The sequence below is a fragment of the Gouania willdenowi genome, chromosome 16, assembly GCF_900634775.1.
Source record: "Gouania willdenowi chromosome 16, fGouWil2.1, whole genome shotgun sequence".
Taxonomy (NCBI): Eukaryota; Metazoa; Chordata; class Actinopteri; order Blenniiformes; family Gobiesocidae; genus Gouania; species Gouania willdenowi.
The window spans coordinates 9,119,907-9,140,912 of record NC_041059.1 but is presented as its reverse complement, the minus strand read 5'-3'; the positions used below and the strand labels follow the sequence as shown (position 1 = coordinate 9,140,912).

Genomic DNA, 21,006 nt, shown 5'->3' with positions numbered 1-21,006 from the left:
CTTGGTTAAGTCTAGTTAAAATTTGTTCTGAGAAGTCAGTGTGAGAAAGAAGAGCTTCGGATTAGTCATGACATGGTGAGCAGAGTCTTTCATTTCTCACTTCTGTTGCAGAGCAGTGGTTTTGACTTTAAAATTTAATTCCAATTATAATGTTGCATAAATGAAATATAGAAATTGAATGTTTATGAGTGAAATGAACTGTTTGGAGGTAAAGGTTGTTATTTTTCTTAAAAGGCAGCACAGGGCTATTTGCAATGCACAGTGGGAGTTTAAATAACTGACCAACTCTGAGTGTGTGGAAGTGAACTGCTTTTCTTTGCCCTACAGCATCCTGTCCATTCTCTTTATAGTGTAGTTGTTCTGATCCCAGTGTTCCATTTAAATGAAAAGTTACTGTATTTTATGATCCCTTTGTTCTTTATCCTGTATGTAATTCTTTTGTATATTGTTTTGTGTCTCACCATGTTTTATTGTTAAGTGTGACATTTTATTACATCAGCCTGTCTAGGGACAACATATGGAAATTAGCCTTTGGTTATAATCTGGCATATTTACATTTTTTTCAATGTTCATTAATATGTACTGTCCCTACTTAAATATATTGTCCGGCATTGCACTTTCACTACAGAGGACATCAACGCCAATAGTAATACCCCAAAACAGCTCATTGATCACTCTGTAAAAAGATCTCTAATTGGCTGAAAGGTTGCGTCATGCTCCTGGATTTCTAAATGTCTTATACAGGGCCAAGAGAAGCTGCAAAGTTATACAGTCCATTCAGAACACGTTAAATTACAATATCCTCAAAGGTTTAATTATTTGTTCAATTGATCCCCATTAACTTCCATCATGGTGGTTGCTAATGATGTCAAAGTGATTATGGATTTTTGACCAAATGAAGCCAAAAAAGAAATGTACATGCTGCAGCTTTAAGCTGTGTATAGACCACCAACTATCCAGAATGTGCCCAGTAAGATTTTAGAAGAACCTTATCAGAGCGATTGAATGCCTATTGCATCATTTGAATTGGAAACACCTCTCCATTATTTTCTCATTGAGGTTTAGTGGGAACTGATAACAAATGGGCAATTTAATAAACAAGGGTAATGAAAAGCACCTCATTACTTTAGACTCTGTCTCGATCGATTGTATTGATTGTTGGTGAATCCTGAACTATTCCTGGAGAGACAAAATGATCTGCTGCACACAGTTTGACACTGCAGTTTTAATGTGCTTGCACTTGGTATTTTAATTTGCTTCTGTTGGCTAGAATATTTAACAAAAATAATAGGAACTTAATTTTTTTTCATTTCAAATATGTGCTGAAAAGTTGCAAATTGCTCAATGAATAACCACATGCTAAAGCCAAAGTAATGCACCCTTCTGCTAAGGTGGGTCAGGCCAGCTGTGGGGTGTTACGGATGGGCTACAAAACCGCCTTAGTGGGGGTCCTGGTACCTTTTCACCAACCAATCAGAAATGGCTTGGTTACTGCTTCAGCATATAGGTCATGGAAAATATGATCCTTACCGTATTACAATATCTTATTTTGAAATACCTATCAAGACCGGTGTCATGGTCTGAGTTTACCTATTATGAGCATATATGCGCATGGGCACACATGCAACCCTAACCATAACCTTAACCTAATCCAATAAACTAATAAAACACGTGTCCGTTCACTTTGAAAACAAAAATAAACTAAATTGAATAATTTCATTCGCATAAATTAATTTTTTACGGTAGTGCGCTTGCGCATATATGCTCATAATCGATCTCAGTACGAGGTAAGCTCAGACCGCGACACCGGACGTTAAGATACAATTCAGAAGCAAATAAGAAGAAGGGGGTGTTTGTGGCGTCAAACGGGGTGTACTCGCTTACAAACCAAAACGCCCCTTTTTGCTGCTGGTCGGATGATATTGCTCCTGCTTGCTTCCACTCATTCACAGTGATTGTTTATATGTTTATTTTGAACTATGATCTCTATTTGCTTTATTATCCTTGAAATTCTTCACCAGTTTTAAGAGTACTGCAAATATTTCTCATCCATGTTCACAGAACTTCACCGTAGGATTCTAAAAGTCCTTCACTTTATGTCAACGAGCAATTGTGGCGGAGTCACAAGAAAGTGATACATGCATTCTTGTCAGAAAACTCTCCAATAACACAAGATGCAGTCCCTGCATTCGTTCCTAGTCTCTATTAAGAAAAAAGTTGCTAAGGGCTTCTCAGTTGTGCGCGTTTCACGGGGATACCGGTAAAGGAAGATAGGTTTCTAAACAGGGAGGGGGGGGGCATGGTTGTTTCTATACAAGTCTCACAATTCTACAAACTGCAGCTTTAACACGCTTGACACATTAATAGTTCATTTAAATTCTCCTACATTAGCTTTATCCCCAGGAGTTTGTTAATGACTTTGCGAAGGCCAGGGTCAGTGAAATCAAACACCAGATTTGTATTGTTTAGATGTTTGCTCTTAAAGATATTTAATCCAGAACAATGTGTATTAAAAACTATCAACGTATGCTGCCCTGGTATGGATGCACTCTAGTATACAGTAAGTAGAATTTCCTTTCAGGTTTGTACTCTTGTTCTGCCAACTTTCTTGCTAAATAAACCAGTTTGCCACGCTGCCAGAGGTATTTTCTCGCTCCCTTTGCGTCACACACCAGACAAACGTCATAACAGCTTATTGGATAACAGGCACCTTTGTTGTTTGTTGACATAAATGTTGCATTTAACTTGACTTTCTCTACGTGCGACTCTTCCTGCTTTATTGAGCATGAATACAAAACCATGAAATATAAAAATTGTAATTCTTGGACCTAGACAGAAAATTATACCATGTCTTTGTTTGTATGTTTTATAGATGTACACTTTACCACAAATCCAAAAGTAATCAAATAAATGTTCATCTTTGGAGAAGAAAAAAAAAAACCTACATAAAAACAACTTTCTTGATTTTTCTTTTAATATATATGATAACTTGGATGTTTATAAATTGTATATTTTATTTAGAGGCATGTTACGATACTAAAACCAGTGTAATACAAGCACGTTTTCTGGTCTTTGTTAGCACATGTGGAGCCAAATTCTGGAGTATTTGGACGTAGTAGCTACTTTTTAGGTGTGATGGCTAATATTAGCGTCTTTGCAGATAACCTGTATTGTCTAATACTTACAAAAAATTCTAACTTTAACCAATACCAGTTTGCACAGGACTTTTTTTTCACATCATGGATCTCATTAATTTTCTGTTAAGTTTGGCAGCGAGCCAACAGTTCTTCAAATAAGAATAATGGTAAATGGTAAATGGACCTGATTTTATATAGCGCTTTATCCCCACACTGAAGCAGTCTCAAAGCGCTTTACATATCAGCTCATTCACCCAATCAGTCTCACATTCACACACCAGTGGGACAGAACTGCCATACAAGGTGCTAGTCGACCACTGGGAGTAACTTAGGGTTCAGTGTCTTGCCCAAGGACACTTCGACACATAGTCAGGTACTGGGATCGAACCCCCAACCTCTCGATCAGAAGACGACCCACTACCACCTGAGCCACGGTCGCCCATGTTGAGTTGACTTCTTTATTTACTGCAGAAACACACAAAATGCATATTTACACAATGTAAATAACAATATTAACAACAGCAATATAAAGGAAAGATACAATTCCAATAATAACAAACAATAATAAAAAGTAATTTTGTTAATCTTCTTTAACCACCCAGAGTCGTTCGGTACACCCAAAAGAAAACTAACCTGTTGCTGTATTATTATTGACTCATCATAATCCTCTCAAAGAATTGCAACTTCAATTGCATAGCTTTGTAAGTACTGTAACTATAACACACACAACACAGCTAGCAATTTAAAATTAAAATATTTCCCTCAGTGTTCGTGAACTACTGTATACATTGCTTTACATGACACTGGGTTTCTTCCTCCTTGTGAAAAGATGAATGAAGTCATTGTTTGTAAAAGTGTAAATGAACAGATGTTAATCTAGACGCTAGGAAGAGATAGTGTAAATCTTCACGTGTCCTTTGGGTATTTCCTCCTGTTGAGTGTACAGCATGGCAATCTTTGTGGCAGGGTGCAAAGCAAATTGCAGGAAAATAATTATATACATAGATATTTACAGTTTATAAGATTCTCAGTGGAAATTGTAGGGAAAACACAAATCATTAATGAAAACTCAAAGTTTACAAAGCAATAAATGATTGGTATACAGTCATTTACAAAGGGAGCGTAACATTTAGGGCCTAAATGTTGATAATGTTATACATATTTCTATTAAATAAAATGAAAAACCAAAAAAAGGCTTGGACTTTTCTGGTCAAGACCAGTTGAGGTAAGACTGGTCCATATTTTGCCCCTGAACTAAAATGAGTTTAAAATGTAACAAATGGTTTGATGTAAAAGCTACTTCCAGAATCTCAGTTACTAGACATAACCTCCTTCAAACTGATTTTCAACCCAATCAGCAACAACAAGTGTAACATTGTCAGCAGCTAAACAGAAACAAGGGTAGAAAATGTGAGCTGCAAGAACCACTTTTATCAATTCCTCTTTCATTTCCCTTGCTTTAATTGCCCAGTTTTACGCAAAGACTTTTATTATCGCAGTGTTATTGTTTGTCTGATCCGAGGCCAAATTTCCAGTAGACACCATAAACTAAGAATCAGATTAGATAATGGAGACAATTCAATAAGAGGGTGTAGACATTACTACTGACACAGGCTGTTGGTAATGTCATGCTAACCTATTACTCGTACTAAGTCTGACGTCAAAAGGAGTACATAGTGAGTTCCAATTCAATAGTCTGGAAAGATTGAGTACGTAAGAAATACCCAGATGTATACTACAGTCTATCTGGACATTTTTTAGGTATGCACAACGGGCACAGTAGTTATACTCAACTGCCCCATGATGCATTGCGAGGGGAACGTAAAATCATCCTGGGACTGGTCTCATGGTCTGAGTTTGCCTCCGTACTGAGATTATAACCCTAAACCTAACATAATCCAATAAACAAAACATGGGTCCGTTCACTTTGAAAACAAAAAACCAAAATGTATTTCCGGTAGCGCGCATGCGCATATACAATCTCAGTACATGACACAGGCTTCAAGCTCAAAGTCAGAAATCCCCTTTTCAAAATAAAAGCATCTCTTCTTGTCTTCCCTTACTTTTTAACTTTAAAATCTACAAAATGTCGGCATTAAGTGCGTTTTCGCAAATTTTATGGATCACATGACCACATGTTGATATTCTGCTTGCTCACTTTCTCACTTAAAATGCTTTCAGAACTTTCACAAGTAGCTAATTACCAGAAATATTTAGCCTCAGTGTGCTTCAGGTTTTCGTCGTAAGTTCGAAATGCATCTTGGGAAACTTTGAAGTACACTTCAGTGGGAACGGTCCATCCTAATCATACTAATAGTACATCGTAGACAGTATGTACTCATTGAGTGGAGTACGTTAGTATGCGATTTCAAACAGTCACTGGGGTGGAGCGCTGAGTCTGAGCTTTAGATCAACAACAACAACATGGCCACTTTTGACGGGAGATCAATAATGTTACTAATACTAATTTTAGTCATTCCTCTTTATCATGTTAAAGATTGCATGGCTTTTTTGATGTGCGGCACTCAAACTGACTGTGACATCACTGTACCCTCTATTTCTATCCATGCACTTGATTAATACCTCCACCTTGGAGGTAATGTTTTCGTCTTTCCATCTGTCTGTCTGTAAATGTTTGTTAGCAGGATGTCTAAAAAGTTCTGAATGGATTTAAATAAAATTTGGTAAGCTGATAGACAATGTCAAAATGAAGAAAAACGTTTGATTTTGGAGAAGATTCAGAAGGGACTATAGATACAGTATCCTCGAGAAGTTTTTGTGCACGGATATTTCAAAAAGTTATGAATGGATGTAAATGAATTTTATTGAGCTGATCTAAACATGGCAGAGGTCACGTCCACACGGAGACGGGTTTTAATGTAAACGATCAAGTTCTGTATCCTTTACGCCTCGCGTCCACACGGCAACAACGATCTAGAAGCCGGATACGATAACTTCTGAAAACGGATCTCAGAGTGGGAAAGTCTAAACACCACCCGCTGGGTCGCTGTGCCGACACTGCGTATACGCATACTCTGCAATCGATGACGCCATAGCCACACCTCTCTCTTAACCCGCAACTCAACAGTAACAATGGCAACAAAGCAGAAGCTCTACCTTGTCGTCGGTCCACAAGCAAATCTCCTGTTTTATCTTTGTCTCCATCCTCCTTTCTTTTTTAAATCCTGTTTTTTTCATTGCACAAGTTTTACGTGCACGCTCATTGTGTCTTCTTCCCTGTTTCAGTGCATTTCTGTGGCAGCGTTACAGCGCCACATACAGGCCTGGTATATCTAGTACATTGTTTTCTGCTTTTTTGTGTGGACGCACACATACTTACCCATTTAAGGGGTAAGCATTTTGGTGTTGTGTGGACGCAGCCTGAGTACTCTTATTATTATAGAAGATATTTTCGCTCGATAACCCGTCCCACAAATTAATTACGATTTTACCAACCAGGGCACCTCAGCGTACAGAAGGAAACTCCTGCTCTGGTGTTTTTGTAAATGTAATGGTTATTGATGTATTGGCAAAAACAAATCAATTTTTTTTTAAATTCAAATGTATTGAAACAGTTCAGACAGCGCCCCCTGCTGTTATAATACAGTTGAATTTGTTAATAATAATGACCGCGTGGGGATACAGCTTATGCATCATGAATTGCATTATCCTTGGGAAATGCAGTTAGTCTAGTTTGGCTCAGTTTAAGTGTTTTCTTACGGTTCATCATAGTGTACAAAATGTACAAGAAATTCAATAACACAGTCTGATGCCCACTAAGGTAAACAGGAAAGCTTTTCTATTTGACCCATATCAGTGGGGAAATATTTATTGAAGCTACGTCACTGCAGGTCATTCAGACAAACACTGTTTGTTTAGTTAGTAGCATAAAGCATGAGGTCTGCACGTGAGCTCTGCTTTAAACAGCCATGAGCAGGAAAGCGCTCTCTGGAGGGTGAGTGTTGTGCAAAGCTCAATGTGTTGTACCCGCTTGTGAAGAGCTAATCAAAGTGTCGTCTTTTAAGTGGATCAAACTGATGTCTTTTTCACTGCACATTTGCTGCTTGGCTGCACGTTAACGACAGCAAGCAGATCCGCGCACGTTTCCATTTGAGGTTTGCGCCTCATGTCATTGTGGTTTTTCTAATTTCAGAGATTGTCTTTATCTCAGTGTTTAGTTCTTCATTTTTTCACTGGGAGAAATGAAATATGCTGCATTTATGGGTCATTGAGTAAATGGCTTTGTGCTACCAGCGTACTGTTGTTTTTCCACATTTGAGAGACACAAAATCAAAACAAAACAGGGTCTTTGTGCTCTGCTTTCTATACTGTTTGAAAACAATGTTTTAAGTTAAAACTTTATGAAATAACGTCCCTCTTTATTGTTATTGGCCCATGTTCATTGTGGTGCACACACAATTTTCAAATAGCAGAGCAGCTAATTCTCAGTTTAAATAGGCAGACTGACTGATTACAGGAGTGAAAACCCCTGTGGTGCTAATTAAAGGACACTTGCCATGTCACACTGTGGGGAACAGATTTTCAGTATTTTCCAATAGTAGTAACTTATTTTAACCAGGCCAGTTTCTTTTGTCTTGTTTTTTTTTTTTTTCAATGATTGTTAGACCACAGTTTAAAAATTAAAATTGTGATTTTAATTTGTCAATATAAATTCGTTTTTCAAATGAATTTAGCCAATTTCAACTATTCTTCTGTTTTTTGTAGTTTGTTTTTTTTTAATGAAAATGTGAAACCAAAATTTGTTGACAATATATATAAATAAGTACTGTATATACATCCATACAAACTCATATATCGCTGTATAAATATTCTAATATCTTAGTACATCTACAAAACAAAAACAACAAAAATTGTGTTATTCATTCGTCAATATAAATTATTATTCAGAATTAATTCAGCCAATTTAAACTATTGATTGTGACCTTTGTGTTCTTTGGGGTTTTTTATGGAAAGGTACAACATATATATTTCTATACACATCTGTGTATAATTATAATAATATCTGACCACATCTGCATTATTTAACCCTGTGGTTTCATCTTTCTCTTTCAATGATTCCTTCCTGCTCTGAACCATTAACATGTATTGCAGTTTAAATCCGGGGAGACCTGGTGTTCCAGACTCTGAAATGACCTTCACCAGTCGCTCTGGGAGCTTGACTGTGTGGACTCTTTTAAGAAACATTCGAAGACTTCACTTTTCATAAAAGTTTTTGGTTAAATGGGTTTTTTTTTACTTTTATTATCCTTTTTATGATGCTGCTCCTGTTGTTTTAATTTCTCCCTCTGTTCTGTACAGCACTTTGTGATTTTTATCTGCAAAAGCTTTATAAATAAAAAATGTACTTTACTTTAAATCCTTCCAATTAAAATCTTATTTTGGCCAGCACGATATTTAAAGCATTTTGCATTTTACCCACATTTAAGTATTGTGAATGAATATATTGGTAATACTACCACTCTTTTAAAAGAAAAGCTTCATTATCAACTTTATCTAATGTTTTATGATGAATAAAAAATGTATTTGGCTGTTAAACACTTTAAAGCTGTCAAAGCTGTACATTGAATATCTATTGTTCAACACACTTAACGTTGCCTTTAAAAATGAATGACACTAAGCCCTAAATTAGTTTAAAAAAAATAAATGCTAAATGTTAAAGATTGTCCAGTAGGTGTTGGACTATTTCATCGTATCAATTGCTTCCTGAACCTTTTTATGTAGTCTTCAGAAAGCTTTGGTTTGTGCTTTAAAAGTACAAACAGTGGAAGTTCTGCCTTGAACAAATATTGAGATGAGGTGATCTGGAACCAGGAAGGAATACACTGACTCACACTCACTCACTCACACACTGTGATCAAACACATCTTAGATAGTGGAAAGGTTTTTTTCTCTTTTCCTGTCACTGGAAAGAATAAACGTCAGAACGAGTGAAATCCTGAGTTTGGTCAAGCCCTTCCTTTCTCAAGTGTGGGAAGCCATGACGTTATAAAGACACTTGACACATACATTATTATTGCAATATACAACTAGACAAAAAAAATTCTATTTGGTTTTACTACTTTGTATGCACGCTATACCTAAAAACAATTCTTAAAAAAAAAAGAAAGAGAGAAAATGTAATATTTCGCTGTTCCCGCGGTTGCGCAGGCGGGAATTATAAGACTGTGACAAAGTCTGTAGGACAACATTAAAACAGAGAAACAGCAAGAGGGAAAATTGAGCGCTTGCATTTACGGTCGCCCATCGCTCAGGTGACACTGTACATGATATGAGTGATAACAAGTGTTATACAGTAAAGGCTATTTTGGACAATAGGTGTGCCTTGGGCACAAAAGCTTTGAGAACCACTGACTTATAGCACTTCATATGGACCTGATGTTTTATTTCATTTGTATTTTCGATTATTTGGAGATAAAAGTACACAGCAATATTTCCCCCTGACGGTCAAAACTAAAGGTGAGAGCAGCTTGTTATGTATCAATCTTTTGATCTGCTGCAAAAATGTCATTAATTTAAATGACAGTACCTCAAGTTAGGGCATTTCTCAGCAATTTTTAGGTGGGATTAAAAAAGAGATTAATTAGATTAATTATTACAGAGCATGATTAATCATTTGCTCATTTTTTTAAATCTCTTGACAGCACTAGTATTAAAAACATGAAAGAATGTTGATGGAAAACTAAATAACAATATCCCAACCTTACCCGTAGGTCAACCGCAATGATTTGGACATTCATCTACTTCTCCGCTATCCTCATTGAAGCTCTCACATCCCCTACTCCATCAGCCGTCCTGAGCACCAGCACCAAGCACGCACCATGTCGGATCTTTAGTTCTGGCCGTTCTGCTGACTGCCAGGGAAGACAGCTCAACAGAGTCCCATGGAGACAGTTTCCATCAACACTCGAGGAAATAGATTTGTCCTTTAATGAACTTCAAGCAATTCACGTTGATGACTTCTCCCGTCTCCCCCGGCTTCGCATCCTTCTGCTGAAGTTCAATAACATTTCATACATCGACGATGAAGCATTTAAGAGTAACACACAACTGGACCAACTTGACATTTTTAATAACTCCCTGCTGGAAATTCCTGTCAAAGCTCTGACACCTCTCGTAAATCTTAAAGTCCTCCTCATGTCCAACAACCTTTATGAACATGCCACTTTGGCAAAGAGCTTCTCAAGATTTGAAAAACTTCAGACTCTTTCCATGGGAGGACCTTTAGTCATGGGTCTGAAGAAAGAAGATTTCCAGGCCCTGAAAAATATCAAGTTACAAAGTTTTGCCATCAAATGTTCCTCCAATTTAAGCTACTATGAACCTGGAAGTGTAGAGATGATACAGACGGAGCAGTTTGGCTTTGACATGGCCATAGACCGAAAGCCAAACGTCCTTTCTCACATGTTACACGACCTAGCCAACAAGACCTTCACCACCCTCCAATTCCGTAATCTATTCGAGTTCATGTACTACGTGGGAGACAAGGACATTTTCCAAGGATTGAGTAACATAACGGCTGATCGGCTTATCTTCTACAGGGGAAAATTCAATGAAAACCTGCTCAGAATGGCTTTGCTGAATTTAGAAGTGGCCCCCATTAAAAAGCTGAGGCTTCAGTACATTGATTTTGCTCGATCACCAACATATGTGAACAATGGCATGGGTTCCGGCATCACAGACCTGGTCCTGGATGAGCTGGATCTTTGGTAAGTCTGACAACTTGTAATACTTGTTATTTGTCTCATTACTACTGTACATGGGCAGTGTTGGACACTAACAAAGTAAATTGACTACGTACAAAGTCCTATACTGCACCATGGACTGACTGACTGACTGCACCATCATTCTTCTATTTTTATTTAAATTTTATTCTATTCTAGTTTTGGTTTCACAAGTTTTTTTTCTTATTTCTACAGTTGTCAGTTGTGTTCTTTGCAAAGGAAGATTTTCATTGCTCAGTTGTGCTTTGCACATGACAAAAAACGTCTTAAATCTTGAATCTTAGTAGTAGTAGTATCTGTACTCGACTAAAGTTTTAATTTTGGGGGATACAGTACTTCTTACTTTCTTACACTACATTTAAAAGACAATTATTGTACTTTTTACTCCAATATATTTCTATGGATGCCCTCGTTACTCAATACTTTTTTCTTCTCCTGTCATCTTAGTTTTTTTTTTTGTTTCAGTTCTGATACTTAAAGGTTTCTAGAAGGTTGTTCCTTATACAGTTTGTCCCAGTTCTATACCATATCTTTAATACTTCATGGACATCAATGCAAGATCAAATCAGAGAGAGGTGGGTCACGTCTAATAGTGTTGTTGTTTAGAGAGATTGACCATGAGATGGATGAAGATACTCGGCCCTGGCTATCGGTGGCTGTATCTTAGGCTAAGTTTCAAAGCTTTTGAAACCAAAAGTGATACGTATCATAAAAACAGCAATTTAATGTTGGCAATATGAAGTCTGGTTAGCTAAGCAAAAGAAGCACTGAACATTGCATAGTATTAGTTATTTAGTGTTTGTTAAATATACCTCATGATGCTCAAATCTTATGCCAAGTTACAGAAATATGTCTTTTGTTAATAATATAGTTATCAGTGTTGGGCAAGTTACTTTCAAAATGTAATACATTACATATTTGTAGTTAATGTCATTTAAAAGTAATTAGTTACATTACAATATTACTGTCTCTGAATTGTAATGCGTTAACTACTTTTGAGTTACTTTCACCAAAATAACCGCAGAAGTATGACTAGCATTCTAAAATGCTAAAATATAGTTTATTGCAGATGATTATATAACCAGTGGAGGGTGATGTGGTATAGCATAATGACTGTGTAGGCTACTAACAATGTAATATAATAGGCACAGTGAAGGCTCATGGCGCAATACAATAAGTAACAATGACTGTCAGAATCATAAAATGGTAAATGGTAAATGGACTTGATTTTATATAGCGCTTTATCACCACACTGAAGCAGTCTCAAAGCGCTTTACACATCAGCTCATTCACCCAATCACTCTCACATTCACACACCAGTGGGACAGGACTGCCATGCAAGGCGCTAGTCAACCACTGGGAGCAACTTAGGGTTCAGTGTCTTGCCCAAGGACACTTCTACACATAGTCAGGTACTGGGATCAAACCCCCAACCTCTCGATCAGAAGACGACCCACTACCAGCTGAGCCACGGTCGCCCCTAAAAGCAGATAAAGTTAAAGTCTGGTAAGTTATGATAAAGATATAGTAAATATTTAAAGTCTAGGCCTGTTCAAATGAAATACAATAGAGCTAGAAACAACTATAATGTAACCTATAACCTTATGACATGACTCACAATTTTTTTTTTTTTTTGTTTCTATTCTTTTTTTTCTCTTTTAATTAAAGCTCACAGCACAAAGCTGGCATGCACTGGGATTGGTAACCTTTTAAATGTCGCATGTTAATTTACAATATCTGTCGGCTTTTTCAGTGCGCTGTTTTTTACTGCTGCTAACATGGTGACCAGTAAAATTGTAACACTATGAGTGCTCAATACAAACCAGTCACAAGATAACATGACCACCAGTCAAAATGTAACACTGTTTTCTATGAGCGCCTAATACAAACTAGTCATGAAATCTATAAATAGAAACATTAACTAAGCACAAAAACAATCCAGGGAAATGTGTCATTTTCAACTGCGGTGGTGGCTCTGGCTAGCTCTGTTGTTGTTTTTAGCTGCCAGCTCGCAGCATTTCTACAGTGAATGTCTCTACAAAAACCACTCGTAATACAAATCTTCTACACCGCACATTTAAGAGAAGGAATCTGATCTCTATGAGCCTCAGTCTCAGTCATACGCCGGTGTCACGTACTTAGTTTCTTGTTGATTGAAACTTACACTAGATGGTTCCAAACCTCAATTTAAACTGCAAAGACAAATAAAATCTACAATTCCTGCTTTCAATTTTTGTAACATGCAATCATTCCTTATCAAAAGTCAAGTAAAATAGTAAAGTGCTTTTAAATTTAAGTAAAGGCAACAGAAAACACAGGTAAACACTCCAAATGTAAGTACTGAACAAAAATGTAACTGAATCTAACTGCAGACCAAACACACCGAGTCAATGAACAAACAAACACATTGTGCATAAAGTCAACACCAGTGGTGGTGAAGAAGCCCACCGGCGACCCATGGTGATTTTGTAAAAAAAAAAAAATGTTAAAAGTTGACAGGAATTTTGAAATTATGACAATTATGTTATTATAAGCCATTTATTAACTATATTTAAACGTAGAATCTTACAAAAAAGCACAATCTTCAAATCCGGTTTTAACAAACACAAAAAAAATAATTAAAATAAATAATATCAATTGTTTTTACTTAAAGCTGATATCTGGAGTTTCTGAGAAATCTGTTTATTTTGAAATGAGAAAAATTACCTAACTAGTCTTTTTCCTTGGTCTACTGCCAGTGGTCACCCATATACATTAATAATTAATATATATAAGTCCCTCCTTCGTCCTATAGACCCCTATACAAATGAAAACAATTGCCGACTGCGCCCAGCCAATAGGCTTCGACTCCCTGTTTTTGAGACTGTCAATCACAGTGAATGCGGAACTGTGCACGGAAACAAGGTCGCGCATCACAACAGCAAACAGGTAAATATGATTTTGGCTCTTACCTGACCCATAGCCCTATATCAATGCGACCCAATGTGACCTTGTTATGTTCCGCGATGTGTGCGCAAAAAAGTAGAGGCAGCTACAGTATTCTTTTTCATTTTTACAGATATTCACGTAATAATACAGATATTCTTTCGGTGCTAAAGGGGTAAGGAATTATTTATTAACATGTTTAGTAGTAGGCAATTCCAGTTTTGATGCGCACAATGCACAGCAGTACCAGTAACATGCAAGTGGCGTTGCCAGGTTGGGTGCCCTCTAGTGGCCAGGGGGCCCTAAGAAGCCACTTAGTCTGTGTATAGACTGGGCCAGTCATGCACATATCCTCCACCACATACTCTGCCACCAGTCTCCTCACTTCTCTTGGTTCAAGTAACACAGCAGACCGAGAGAAACTTAATTTATGCTGCTTTGTGTAACTCGTTTCCGCACTTTTGTCCTCTGCTCTCTTTCTCTTCGCCGCGCCTGCATCTCTCCCTGTCAACTTGGTGGTCCAGGTGTTTATTCAAGTTACTGGTGCTGTTTTTCACATCTACTTAATTGTGTTATTCCCAACACTGATAGTTATTGGCTAGATGTGTTTTTTTAGTTTTTAGTTTTGCAAATAAAATAGTTTTATTGATGAATGCAGATGACATTGATGATATAACAATATATAACAGTAATAAAATATTGGTAAAGCAAAAAATTCAAAGTGAGGTAGATCGTAGATAGAATTTTCCATTTTTCCATTCATTCACACTCATAGATGACTCAATCTCTCGTCTCTCCCCAGGTATATAAGTAATCCTGATGTGCTGAGGTTTGACTGGAGCTTCACTTGGCTCAGCAAAGTTAAACAACTGTCCATCGAAAACGTTTATTTCAACTCAGTGCCTTGTGATGCCTTTGTAGCGATGACTGGTGTGAAGACTCTAAATGTCCCTAACAATCGTCTACAAAACAACTTTGTCTTAAACCAGAGATGTGACAACAGAGGCACCATGAAAAATCTTCTAACTTTTAACATGAGCATTAATGAACTATCAAGCTTAAAAGCCATATCATCTCTCACATGGGATTTCAAGCATTTGCAAGTGATAGATGTCAACAGCAACAAACTTGGATCTGCTGAAGAGAGCCAAGACTGTGTGTGGCCACCAAACATCACGTATTTTATCGCTCATCATAACGAGTTTGTTAAAGAAGCCCTCATGTGTCTCCCCACAACTCTTCACTTCTTGGATCTATCCTACTGCAAACTGGACCAGCTAGATATGGCATACTTTGAAAAAGCCACCAACTTGAAGCATCTCCTACTCAGCGGGAACAAAATCAAGTTTATCCCATCAAAATGGGAAAGTCCCTCAATGAAGATCTTAGCTTTGGATGGCAATTCATTTGGCATCATAAACAAGGATTCTTTCCAGGACATGCCTCAGTTATGCGAACTCAAAGCAGGAAACAATCCTTACTACTGTACCTGTGATCTTCACTCTTTTATGGAAGAAACTCTATCAGAAAAAAAGATTAATCTCACAGACTGGCCTTGGAATTACAGGTGTTACCATCCGGAGGTTTTGCTAAACACACCTTTAGCTAAATTCTTTCCCGGTTACGTAGCGTGCGACATCAGACTGGTCATCCTCATTTGTGTTGCCACTACTAGTGCTGTGCTTTTAATACTTGGAATCATTTGCTACATTTTTGACCTGCCTTGGTACACCAAGGCCACATATCAGATTGTCAGAGCCAAATACAGAGCTCGCAAAGAAAAGGCAGCTGGGGAGTTGCCGCCCTTTACCTACCATGCCTTCATATCTTACAGCCACTCAGATGCTGAATGGGTGAGAGACCAGCTCTTGCCATGTTTGGAAAACAACAAGACCCCCTATCGTCTGTGCATCCATGAGAGGGACTTCACACCTGGGAGGTGGATCATCGATAACATCATTGACAACATTGAAAACAGCCTTAAGGTAACATTGTTTTGAAATAGGACTGTCACTAGACACACTAGAATTTAAATGTACATCAAACTTGAAAATTAGCCATTAGCTCAATCAGCTCAAGCAATAACTGGATCAACTGCTTTTTTTTAGAATTAATTTGACATTTAACCAACCTGTCATCAGCTGTTGATTATGTTTTCATCATGTAGGCTAGGCCTTGACTCATTGATGGGTCGTTGCATATCTTGAAAATGAGAAAACAATTTGTTTTTGAAAGTATATCTAAGACAGTAATTCCTGAGATCTAAACCTTTAAAAGAAAGTGAAACACAAGGGGCTTCCTGTGTAGGTTTGCAAGAGTGGCATTACAATACAGCACCTACAGGCGGTTATTGCAACAGCTAGGCAGTGTAGCAACTATAAACTTAAATAATTTATCTCAATTACATATTTTTTTTTCTATGGATGGCAAAACATGAAAATTGATGAAGTACGTTAAAAAAAAACATTTAAAGGGCAAAGTTTTTACCCCTCCCGCTCCCACTATTTAGTAATTACCAAGAAAAAGTTTATTCCTATATTATCTCATCAGATTCATAAAAGCCACATACTTCAGGTTCATTCATCCACACTTAAGAAATCCTTCAAAATGAGCAAAAATATGGACAAAATTAATGCAAAGAACATATAGATCTATATTGGAATTGGAATCGTATAGTTAAAAGGAGGACGCACCAAACAAAGGGATCTTTTTACTTTACTTTGGCACCAGTTGCCAGTAATGTTTTATTTTTTAAAAATAATTATCCTATGAAGCACACATTATAATATTTGAGAATGATTTGAATTTTGACTGTTTTCTTCATTTCCAGATAATATTCGTCCTGTCTCGACACTTTGTCAACAGTGAGTGGTGTAACTATGAGCTGTACTTTGCACAGCAGAGAGCGATGGGAAAGACTTTCAGTGATGTCATCCTGGTGTTGAAGGAGCCCATTGATCCGAGCTCTTTGCCGAGCAAGTTCTGTAAGCTGAAGAAGATGATGAACACTAAGACGTACCTGGAGTGGCCACTGCAGGTTAACCAGCAGGCCTTTTTCTGGGCACAGCTGAAGAGCGTCTTAGGAAAGCCATCAACAAGTCAGTATAGAAGGCAGAGCGTAAAAAGCCTGACATCATCCGTGGGAGCGACATCTATGTCTAGTTTCCCAGTAAGCAATGGAATGGAAGAGTCCGCTGAAACCAAAGAAGTAGATTTCCCAAAACACAATCAGAGACAGATACCCGTGGTTGCATGTTGACATGATTGTGCCACTTTTTTGTTAACCAAAGAACGTAACTATTCAAAGCTTACTGTAAATTCATCACCAAAAGCTTAGCTGGACCAAGATGAACTTTAACATGTGATAAAACCTCTTTTCCATAATATACTATATTAAATGTGAACTTAATGAGACTTTTACTCAGATAAGTGAAGCAGAATATAATAGAGTTTTATATTAAGCTTTAAATGTGTTCTACTCAGTGCAGATGTTACAATGTGGTTGCTTTGGTTTTGCTAAGCTTCTTCTTTTTCTGCCATTTTTATGGAAATGTAATTGTTGCATCAATGCTGTCAGTATTCAGAAACCCTTGAATTTATTGTTTTATGGTTGATGCTACTATTGGACACTGAAGTGGAGCCAAATGAACAGACATTAGAAATAAGTGCATAATTACCAAAGGAATTACTCAGACTTTTTGTCTATCAAAAAAGCCTCTAAAACATCATTTTTTGTGTTATTTCATAAACATTATGATGGACATTGGCAGGGGCCATTTGTGGATTAATGCTGTTTCGCATGAGGCCATGGACCATCATTTGATCAAGCTAGGAGACATTATTGAGTTAAAGTATAAATCCAGAACCCATTCATTCCTGTTTACTTCACTGTTTAAATCAAGTAAGAAGAGAGCTATTGCACAGAAATACAGAAGGAAATGTCAAAAAAGGTCATACGAGGTTCCAAATGTAATAGGAGCTACCAATATGGCAACACTGAAAGGGTGTGACTGCAGCTTGAAGGGAGGGGCTTGTCTGGCACCTTATAAATATGCACACAGGTGATCTGGAGGGATCTGATGAGCTGAGAACCAAGCCACCACTTTCACCTGCACCTGTCTGCTGCCCTGTTCACGTAAGAATGATTTCCTTGTTTTAAAGAAAGAACTGTGTGAGTGACGGTCTGCTCATTTTTAGAACTTGATAGTGCATCAGTCACTGTTACATTAAATTGCATTTGACATTAGCGTGTGTTCAGTAGGCTATTAGAAAATTGGCTGCTCTGAAATTCAGGAGAATGAAGAGGCATGTGGTTTTTTTTTTTTTTAATAAAGAGTGATAAATGACTAACCAGTGCAGAGTTCAGATTAAAACCTTCATTTCATTATGTAACACATCTCCTTTTGTATGTGGTGCCAACAGTCATCGAGGGGGTCTGTTCTTTGTTGTGTTGGGTTCAAAGAGGTAGGGAGGTGAAATGTCCCCCTGTATCTGCTATCAGGTGTCTGTTGGTGAAGGGCATCAGTAATTTAGACATCTGACCTGTTTGAAACAAGGGTCATCCAACTTTTGGAGCCAAAGATACTCGTTAACAAAGAGCTGCACTAATGAGTCTCACTAATATTTTTTTTGTTTGTTTTTTCCATTAAACAAGTTTGACATTTACAACTGCATGATGGCCAATGACATTTTGCTGAATACATGCTTTGTGGTAAATTTGTGAAAGTATGTGGCCCTTGGTTCAAAACACAAAGTTACATTTGAAAATCTTGGAAATTATCAGTAAACAAGGTGAGAAGTGCCTTGATACAACTATTTCACTTCTGATAAATGAGCTTTGTGCATTGTTTTTTAAAATGTCATATTCTACAAAATTATGGAATTTTTATATTTTTTGCTGCATGAATATTGGGTTTGTATGTTCACCACTAAAACGTGGGTTAAGTGTTTTTAGATTGTACACTAGTTAGCCACAGGATTATGACTGCTGGCCTGTAATTATGTAGATTTTGTTCTTTGTAGACTGGAATGCAACAATGCACAATTTCCTTTTTGGCTTTGACGAAGCCGTGTGTATAAAGAGAGAATAACAAATGTTGTACGTTAGTATTTACTTCCTGAAGCAGCGCGTCGGAACTCAAAGGTCGATAAACTACCATATGTTTAATATGCAAGCGTTCTGGCTCAAGCAGAGAAATTCTGCCTTTTGATAAGCTATTAATCTACTGTGATTTTATTTATTTTTTAATATACAGAAAAGCAAAAATGAGTCGGCCAACCAACCTGCAAGGCACGATGGAGGACCTCATCAAAGTCTTCCACCGCTATTCTGCAAGAGAAGGAGACAAATACAAGCTGAACAAGAAAGAACTGAAAAACCTGCTACAGGATGAACTCTCAGATTTTCTTGCAGTGAGTGAAACTAATACTAAATCTTAACATTTACATTGATCTTTAATGCCTCAGGACTAACATGCTCTTATCCATAGTTCTAGTCTTTGCCCTTTTCCCCAAAAAAATATGAATGCCTGCCTTGATCGTGAGAGTTTTTTATTTCAATGATTCTCTCCTTAATTCAAAATGATTCCTGTGGGTGACACATTTTGCTGCTGTGATTACATCTGTGATCTTATCACTTGCTGTTAAACACAGTGTGAAACTTTCCTTAATAGGTTCATGACAAGGACTTTAATGGGCGATGTTACATTTTTAATGCAAATGAGAATCAGAGTGAGGGCACGACAGTGGTAGGATGCAGTTACTGAGCAAAATGACATAAAACATCAAATGTATTTAATACAGCTCACAAGTATATATGCTCAAGTTCATGATTTATAAACACTGCAAGTTTCTAATTGATATATATATTGCGCTTTCAAATTTTTCATCAAATGGTAGAATAAAATTCTAAATGGCAAAAGCTAAAGACTAAGACCCTCATGGCTAGTATTTTGGTCAAATTACTTCCAATTCCAGTTTACTAAGAGTGAAAGGCATGCACACTTTAACTTTACAAGTTCCTTTAAAAAAAAATCATAACCATGACAAAATCCCAACCTCGTATTAAAAAAAAAAAAAAAATCCAAAATTTTATTTATTTATATTTTTCCTTCTTTAAATGTCTAACCAAATCCCTAAATTTAATTAAATGTTTTTTTTAATCCATTACAGGCTTGCCCACATCCACTTTTGCAGTAATGTTAAACCCTTCGTATCAAGAAAAAATGGGCGTAACACTACTCGGTTACAATTGCTATGTAAAATTAAATCTACCTTGGTTTTTCTGTCACAATTTTCTAAAAAAAAAAAAAAAAAAAAGGAAGATTAATACATTTGCAACATTGCTAATTGAGAGTTTAATCTAATCGCTTTTTTTTTTTTTTTAAAAAAAGGGCCCCAGTGACTCTGCTGTGGTGGAGAAAATCATGTGCGATCTGGATGAAAACAAGGACGGTGAAGTGGACTTCCAGGAGTTTGTGGTTCTTGTGGCTGCGCTGACAGTGGCCTGCAATGAATTCTTTGTGAATTCTATAAGACCACAGCACGATGTTTAATACATATAGTAACAGTCAAGCAGGGAGTTTCAGTTTTTATAATATAGACGGAACATCTAGTATTGCTAAATATTAATGCTGAAAACTGTTCTTGCGCTTTCAAAGTTCTGTGACTACTAATAAATAAAAGATTAATGAGCTTGATGGTTTGTGCCTGTCGTGTTTTCAAAAGAGCAGATGCTTTGACATTTTGCAATGTAATGAAGAGAAAAAAAATCATCTCAGATCAGCATGGAGCTCACACTGGGCTCAAAGGACTGATTTTTTTAAATGTCACCAAATGCTATGAATCACAAAAGTATCATGTCACTGGAAATCACATCAGTTTTGTTCTTTAACGGCAGGCCAATGCAGAACCATCTCTGTTCATCCCTCAGAAAACTACGGAAACACATCTGTACCTTAATTTAAAATGGATTAACAAATGTTTTCAGACTACAGCTGCATTTATTTTAACTCAAAGAAAATGAATACATAATCCAAACTGCATTTTCTTAGTCAAGGTTGCTCATTTTGTAACTTAATTAAAATGATAAAGAAAATTACATTTAAGTTTTAATTATCAAAAGATGGCTCAGCAAATGAGTACCAAAATTCAATTTGAAAATTAAAATGTAAGGTTGTAGCTGCCTTATTCGATTTGTATAT

At 37.0% G+C, this 21,006-nt stretch overlaps 2 protein-coding genes across 2 annotated transcripts; both read left to right on the top strand.

Moving 5' to 3' along the window:
* On the top strand, positions 1-17,091 carry tlr18 (toll-like receptor 18). The gene is made up of 4 exons (XM_028471828.1): positions 1-75; positions 9,869-10,864; positions 14,607-15,789; positions 16,635-17,091. Exons 1-4 carry the CDS (start codon positions 68-70, stop codon positions 17,061-17,063), a joined length of 2,616 nt encoding a protein of 871 aa, XP_028327629.1. The 5' UTR covers positions 1-67; the 3' UTR covers positions 17,064-17,091.
* Positions 17,092-17,804: 713 nt separating this feature from the next.
* Positions 17,805-20,482, top strand: s100a1 (S100 calcium binding protein A1). Its single transcript, XM_028471832.1, has 3 exons — positions 17,805-17,939; positions 19,060-19,216; positions 20,197-20,482. Exons 2-3 carry the CDS (start codon positions 19,070-19,072, stop codon positions 20,356-20,358), a joined length of 309 nt encoding a protein of 102 aa, XP_028327633.1. The 5' UTR covers positions 17,805-17,939; positions 19,060-19,069; the 3' UTR covers positions 20,359-20,482.
* The last annotated feature ends 524 nt before the right edge of the window (positions 20,483-21,006 follow it).